Source organism: Elephantulus edwardii, unplaced genomic scaffold (assembly GCF_000299155.1).
Source record: "Elephantulus edwardii isolate Elephantulus edwardi_28Jun2011 unplaced genomic scaffold, EleEdw1.0 scaffold00041, whole genome shotgun sequence".
In the NCBI taxonomy this organism is placed as follows: Eukaryota; Metazoa; Chordata; class Mammalia; order Macroscelidea; family Macroscelididae; genus Elephantulus; species Elephantulus edwardii.
The window spans coordinates 5,492,363-5,500,831 of NW_006399791.1; the positions used below are offsets into that span (position 1 = coordinate 5,492,363).

General features: G+C 39.7%; 1 protein-coding gene across 1 annotated transcript in view; it reads right to left on the reverse strand.

The window, feature by feature from the left end:
• Positions 1-8,469, reverse strand: part of PDE8A (phosphodiesterase 8A) — a 97,856-nt gene that overhangs the window by 83,887 nt on the left and 5,500 nt on the right. Inside the window, 1 exon segment of the mRNA XM_006885139.1 lies at positions 939-995. Coding sequence (XP_006885201.1) covers positions 939-995 — 57 coding nt within the window.

Below are 8,469 nucleotides of genomic sequence, written 5' to 3' on the forward strand. Positions count from 1 at the left end.
CAGGAGGGGAAGATCCTCTATGAGGTGGATTGATTCAGTGACTGGCCTAATTGGGATGGGTGTGTCAGAGGCAGTGCGATTGGCACAGTATATAGAGCAGGGTTTAGGGCTGTTGTACATAGGGTCGCTATGAGTTGTAAGCGACTCGATGGCACATAACAACAACAATATATATCTGAAATATAGATATTACAGAATATAATATATGCATATATCTAGTTAATATGTAAAAAATTCAGTTTAAGCTGAATTATTTTCTATTTACTTCTACTTTCAGTTTCTTTTTTAAAAAAGTACCTCCCAAACACACCCACTCTTACACCTATTAAAAATATAACACAGGCCAGTGGAAGGGTGGAGGTGACTGTATAGTTTCAGAATGCATGGCTTAGCTGTAATCACTTGACCTTACTTTGGGTTTAAATAAATACACAAGAATGGCATAAAAAAATAAAAAGTACCTCCCTCGTCCAATAGCTCAGGAGAAAAGTTTGAAGAACACAGAAATATTTCTTTTATCTATAAAAATATATAAATAACATTTGTTGGAATATTGCCCTCCATATATTTTTATTATTTTTTTCAACTCTAATTTAAGGATGAAATGTAAGACTCTTCCCTCCATTTCTAGATAATTCAAATCCTCCTAGAAATATGGAGTCAGATAGCTCTCAGAAGATATTCCTGGAAAACATTCACACTTTTAAGGATGGAATTCTCTGATGGCTTGCCTATTTCTAAAGTAAAAAGCAGTGAAAGAGCACAGAAATTTCTTATAGGAAATTAACTGGAGATGCAAAATAAAATAACAATGAATGTTTTAAAAGGTCAAACTAAAAAGAACCACACTGGTCACAGCATCTAAATTATTCAGTTATCAAAGAGAGCAAACAATATACTGATACTTGAATTCAACACTGGAAAAAATGAAAACATACCTGCGTACAACAGCAACAAAAACTGTGTTTTCTGAGAGTTTTGACGATCTGATAGACCTTAAAAAACAAAACCAACAAAACAAAGACTTTAAAAGAAAATAAATTAAAACAATTCTTAAAGAAATAAACATATTAATGCTAATAGGAGAATTGGGAGGAAAGTCTAAGGCAGAGCAAAATATCCTTTATATTCGGGATTCACCTTCTTGGCTAGTTAATCTTTCTTTTGGAGACAAACTGCTAATCAGTAGACTGTAGTAACACAACAATGATGGAGTTCAAATATTTCAGCGACCTCAGATGATGTGACTTCTACTTATACGTGTTTTCACTGTCTCAGGTAGAGAATTTTCCTTACCTGTGTCTACATAAAAGGGAGTAAGTCCTTAAGTCCTTTCTTACCAAAGGAAAACACTAGAGTATAAATATTATATCACATGATAGCTACATTTATAGTAGGGGTGAAGAACCCCAATGATCATTTCTCCCTGTACTGTCTTCTAAGCACAAAGAAGGAAGAGTTCTCAGGTTAAAGCAATTACAACAAATATCCCAAACTAAGAATGCAAGACATTCTTATCAGTAAGAATGTTGTTGTTAATATCTGAGAGAAAGGTTAAGAATTGGGGTGGGTCCAAGGCTCCCACACACAGAGAAGCTACTTCCCAAGAGGCCAGGGAGAAAGAACATTCAGCCAAGACAAAGAGGGCGCAAATAAATGTGGCAAAGAACGAGAAGGAGGAAAAGACACTGCTTCACTGGAGATACATAAGGGCTTCAATTCATCCTACACTGTGAGAAGACAGCAGAACTCTCCGGAAGAGAAGAATCAAGTCACAGGAGAAAGAAGGGACCTCGGTCTTGGATTTGGGGAGGAAAAGATTCATGCTGGATGGTAACTTTAGAAGTAGGGGAATAGCAAGGACTGTATGTATCCTGCCTTAGCCAAACCAGGAGTGTGATGTCTTACTGGTTTATTCAGGATGCAGCAGATGTGAGCCAAGACCTCTTGCATTACTTTAGCTCTGACAGTTAAAGAAACAGAATCACTTTTGAATCACAGAACACAGAAAACTATTTGAGGGTCTAGTTACCAATTCTCCCAAGAATGGTACATAACTTCAAATCACTTTTGATACGTAACAGAGAAGTTAATTCATCATAAACAATGGGTGTCTTGGTCATGAGAGGCATCTTCTATAAAGGACTATGTTGTTGCTGTTAAGGGGCACTGAGCCAAGTACCACTCAAACAACCCTATGAACAACAGACCTAACTCTGCCCTATCTTGTACCATCCTTATCATCCCAAACACATTTGAATCCACTGCTCCAGACAGTGTATCAATCCATCTCGTTGAGGGTCTTCCTCTCCTTCCCTGACCCTCCATCTTTCCAAGCATGATGTACTTTTCCAAGGAATAGTTTCTCTTAACAACATGTCCAAAATATGTGAGATGAAGCTTTATCATCTTAGCCTCCAAGCAACATTGTGATTGCACTTTCTCTAAGACATATGTTTGTTCTTTTTAAGTCCAGAGCATATTCTCCAACACCACAACTCAAATGCATTAATTCCTCTCCTGCCATACTTATTCATTGCCCAGCTTTCAGATGCATAGCAGGTGACTGGAAAGACTGTGGCTTGAATCAGGTGTACCTTTGTCTTATCACGTGCACCTTTGTCTTTAAACTGACATCACTGATCTTCAGGACTTTGGAGAGATACCCCCAAAGTTAAATATATCTGCTGATCTCCTGACTGCTAGTACCAAAGGTGTTGACTGTGGATCCAAGCAAGATGAAATCACTGACAATTTCAATCTTTTCTCCATTTATCATGTTGCCTATTTGTCCAGTGGTGAAGATTTTTATTTTCTTGACACTGAGAAGTAATCCATTTTGAAGGCTGCAAGCCTGGATCTTCTGCAATAGGTGCTTCGGCTCCTCTTCACTTTCAGCAAGCAAGATTGTGTCATCTGAATAATGCAGGTTAATAATGAGCCTTCCTCCAATCCTGATGCCACACTCTTCTTCAAAAAGTCCAGCTTCTCGAATGATTTGCTCTTCATACAGATTGAATAGGAATGGAGAAAAGGTATAGCCCTGACACACACTTTTGCCGATTTTAAACTATGCAGCGTTCTTTGCTCTGTTCAGACAACAGCTTCTTGGTCTAGGTATAGATTTCTATAAGCATAATTATTCTGCAATTCCCAGGCTTTTCAAGATTAGCCATAGTTTGTCATGATACACATGGTCAAATGCTTTTGCAGAATCAATAAAACATAAAGGGTTATTTGGTATGTATTTTAGGCTTTGCTGGCCACGCAGATTCTTGCAACTACTTAACTCTACCAATGTAGCATAAAAGCAGCAACACAAAGTACATACATGAACAGGTTCCCCTTTGTTCATCCCTACTTTAGAGACTTGATTTTCTTGGCTCTAAACCCACTCTAAGCCCTGAGTCTACTGATGTAGACTATATCTGGGGCAGAAAGATGGCTTTGGGATGGAAAAGCAGCTCTCTCATGGGCCCCGGAGGAATGGTCCTTCCCCACCTGCCACCCCCACTTCTCTTTGTATCCACCCCATACTCCTTTAGCTCTCATCTTTTTATCCTCTCCTGAGGGAGCCAGGATAAAGGGCACTGTGTGGCTCTATTAGAGAAGCCCTTCCTTCTCAACGAATCAACACACAAACTGCTGGCCAGGTGACAATCCCTGACAGAAGAATGTTTCCCTGGTCTACAGACAAAAAAGCCCAACTTCCTCGAGAAAGAGTCATGGCAGAGGCTGCTTTGGCTAGAAAGTCACAAGGATGGGAGGTATTCACACAGCTCAGTTCTCAGAACTTGATGAAAATTCATCCCAGCACTAATCTTAAACAGAGAATATGAAAACAGAGTTCACAAAGGGAATTTCCATGGTTACTCTGTGTATTGTATTTGGTCTTGTTTTTGTGTTTCCAACAAATATAAGCACCTTTAAGCCAGTTATAGTCAATCACTTTTTATATGTTTAAAAGAAAAATGAGGATCTGGGCACTGTAACAGCATATAGGCAAGTAAGCAGATGATGTGATCAATCACTGTATATACCAGAGTGATGGACACTGGGCTAAGGAAGGTGTGGAAAAGACCATCCCGGAGACAGGCTGATTCTTTCACAGGAGCTCTAAGATTATATACAAAAGGAGACGTGTAGTTCGCTATGAGTCATGGTGACTTGCTAGCACTGAACAAAAAAGGAAAACCTAGCTAGGAAATAGAAATGATAGAAACTAGATTAAAAAATAGTTGTTTTAGAATTCATAAAAACCATGAAAAGAAATGGGTTGGCATAGTAAAAATATACCCCAAGCCTTTAGGAAGGTAGACTTCTAGAATGTCAGAAGACAAGACAGGGGAAGATGCTGTAATGTGGAGTTCTAAAAGGCAGTGCAAGCATGCGGAAAGCTCCTGAAACCATGTTACCTCTGTGTGTCACTAAGATTAGATCAGGCTACACGTAACAGAACCCCTGTCTCTGGGAGTTAAACAACATCTGTTTTGCACATAGAATTGCAGAGGTGGGCAGGCTGAGGCTGCCAGAGTGCTCTGCGGTGCCATAACCAGGCTCCCTGTTTGGTATTAATTGTACTTGTTTTCTATCAGTACTTGGTGTCTTCCTTGTGGCCCCAGGAAAGTATTTGACTTTTAGTCATAATGTTCACATTCCAGACAGCAGGAAGAGGACAGAAGAATGGCATGAACCCTTCCTTGAAGGACACTTTCCATAAGATATACACGAGGTTTCCATTGGCAAGCTAGAAGAAAAGCGAGGGAATGCAGTGCATTTTCTAGATAGTCACATACCTGGCTAAAACCCAGAGATTCCATTACGATGAAAAGAATGGAAAAAAGTACTGGAGACAACCATCAGCCTCAAGCTACACTACTGTTAGGTGTCACAGAATTCATTCCAACTTACAGCAGCCTGATGTCCAGTAGAATGGAGCACTGCTGGCTTGCAGGCCATCCTTACAATCTCCGTGAGTCACATTGGGCAAGTACAAAGGATTCTGTTAACATTCTTGACGCAAAATTGAGGGCAAGAGCTCACATGATGGCTTAGCACATGCATACAGCAAAATCCTTTAATTAGTTAATTTTTTTTCCTTTTATCAATTGTCTTTATTTTCTTCCTTCCAATAGTTCTGGGTATTTTCACAAAAATATATTTTTAAACAGTAACCTTGTATCATCACTTCCTTGATAGTTTTTTCAATCTGTACTTTGGGCAACCACACTATCACTATTCTTCTTGAGACAATTTTCAAATTTCTTTGAGCACAGAGATTACACACCAACGTGAATCTCAGACTATTTTTTAAAACCACAACTCCATTAACCTTACATGTTCACATTCTCTCTGTCCTGTATAATGAATTTCACTTGGAAAATTTGCAATGGCAAAAAGGCTCTGCAGAGGAAGGTGAATCAAGAGACTGGATTAAAGCTTCAGACATTCTCAGTTCAACCTTGCTTCAGCACTCACAACAGACTGGCAGCCTGGTACCGAGCTGCACTGCTCGCCCAATGAGGATTCCTTTGGGTGGTTAGAATCCACCAGCAGGTCTGTTGGAGAAAGATGGCAATTATTTCGTGTGCAATTTAGAGTCTAGGAGAGCCGGCTGGAGGGTCTGCTATGTCAGTACAACTCCACAGCAACACATTTTGGGTAAAAAGCTTTATTTCTGCCAACTCTTTGTATGCTCTCTTTCAAGACAGTCTTGTTTCTGTTACTAAGGACTATTTCTTCATTATTTCTGAATACCCTAAGCATATGTTGTCTAAAAGGCTTAACCAGTTTCTTCTCAAAAATAATCTTCTTAGTCTTAAGGGTTATTTTCCCCTCTTCCTTATGTTGTGGCAGCTGCCCTGTTCTTTATCCTGCTTATTCATCCCTGAGCAGAAGAATCATCCACTCAGCTATGAGTCTGCAGGCAGAATGGGTCCAAAGTTTCCCTCACTCTTTTTTTCACTGTTCATTCTGGTGTCAGCAGCTGTCCTCCTCTGAAGTCCACGCCTGCAGATGGGATCAAAGGGTACAAGTGAGGGCTGGAGGGTGTCACCACAGCATCCCTACGGAACAGCAGGCCCCTGCTCTACTTTCACCATCCTCTAATGAAACCTGATGGGATATATTGTTCTGTGAATACTGCAGGAGGTGAAGGTGTGTCACCAGGCTCCCTATTCCTTCGTTCCATCTAACAGCATGGTAGGAAATACCACCATGCTCTCTACCTCTGCTCCCCGTCTTCTTTCCAAATAGAGGAAGGAAGTGAATGAAGGGTGCTTGAGGGCAGGGCTCCAATATTGCTGCTCATCTGGGGTTTAGCCATGTGTTCCTTAGGACAGAGCACATCCAGCATCCCAAGCCTGGCAGGACACAGTGAGAGGGATGTTTGCATCCTTCTTTGTAGTTTTTTGTAGACTTTGTAGCTTCTGAGACTAAGGTATGTGAAGGACAATTCTAGAACAGCCTTTTAAATTAGTCCCCATGGTGTGTAAGACACAGTGAGAATCCCTGTCCAGTCTGAGACTCTATTATCTTTGTACTTTTATTGCTGTGGTCAACTCCTATCTCTTACTACTGTCATAGTTCTTTTTTTTTTTTGCTTTTTTTTTTAACTGGACGTTGGGAGGAGGTATTGACATCAAGCAATGCACATTTATTAACAGCATCACAATTCACTGACTCACTTCTTCAACTCCATCCTCCACGTGGAATCAGGATGATTTTTTTCATTCTGTTCCTAATGCTCTCCTGATGCTCGGGACAGGTAGGGGTCTCAACTGACAACAGAGTAAAGTGCAAAGCGTTTGGCTCAGTACACAAAGCCCTGGTGATCTACCTTCTGTCTACTGCTCCAGCCTCACCATCAGCACAGTGCACATTTGCTGGATCCTGTTACTGTTGTTGTTAGGTGCCATCAAGTACAATGTAGTGACCATATGAATAATAAAAGCCTGAGCCATCTGCACCATCTCTGACATACTTGAGCCCACTGCTATGGTCGCTGCGTCAATTCATCTTTTTTATTTTTCTCATTAATTTCGTTTTCATGGGTAATCCATCTTGCTGATGGTTTTCATCTTTTTAGCTAACCCTCCACTTTTCCAAGCATCATGTTTTTTTCCAAGGAATGGTTCCTCCCAACAACATGCCCAAAGTATGTGAGAAAAAGTTTCAGTATCCTTGTCTCTAAGGAGCTTCCTGGTTGTACTTTCTCCAAGATAGACTTGTTCATATTCAGCACTTTTCTCCAACGCCACAACTCAAAAGGATGGATAGGAGCCTCTGACAGCCTGAGCCCACAGATGCCTTCTTGTATACAAGCTACATCCTCTACTTAAAAAAACTATGTCCTTTCAATACTTCTGCTGACCATTCAGAGTCCAGCCTAAGTGTCTTTATGAAGGCCCCCTAACACAAGCTTTCAGTATAGTCCTCCTCTGTGGGCACTCATTATCCTGTACCAAAATAATTTCCTTGCTTATCAATGAAGGCATTAGCTCTTTAGGAGCAAGAATCATATATTCATCTATGTATTTCTAATATGTAATAATCAATGCTCAGAACTAAGAAAACTTATAAAACTGCTTATAAAGCAGTTGTTGGTTTTTTGGTGTGTTTTTTTTTAAATGACAGATTTGATAAATGCAGCACATACAGAATTTGGCCTTTGGCATAGCATCTTACAAGGAATTTCAAATGTTCCCCAAAGTGATATAAATGAATGCTAGTCACTTAGGCCAGCAGCTGATAAAGACTAACCATAGGGATATTGAGTAGGCATCTCAAAAAGAAGGATGAGGAGAAAGGACAGAACTGCTGGTGTACTGAGCAAGTCTTCAGAGAGAGGCGGCAAGCAAGTTCAAGAGGAGTGTCCAGAAAGGTGCCTCTATAAAGGGGAGGCATCCTAAAAGAGGATGATCCCACAGGAATAAAGCAGGGAAGGGCCAGGATCCAAATGAATCAAATTAAGGTAAACAAAGGAACCTTGTAGGTAAGACACACACGTGACAATTTAATAGTTACTTAAACCAGGTCACATTGCTTATTTTAAACACTGCATAACCTTACTTACATGATGAGAGAACTTGTTTACTATAATGGTTATGAGATTTGTTATTTGTGCAAGGTTTTGACTGAGTATAACACAACATTATGTTTGTTCAAACATTTGAACTCCACTAATCTATAAGCTAAGACCTTCATTTTATGAATTTTTGTTCTAGAAAACTCACTTGTGCAGGATTAACAATATTTGCTGAAAGAATTAATAGTCTTTTAATAATGTTACATAAAACGCACAGTATACAGTGCAACAATGAATGAATGAAATCCCAAAATCTCTGTAAATGTTCATTAAAACGAATAAAATTTAATAATAAAAAAACAAAAACGCACAGTATATTATTCTTCTTAAAAAGTTAAGCACATGAGAGAAGATCTTCACCCTGAAACCCACAGCGTCCCTTT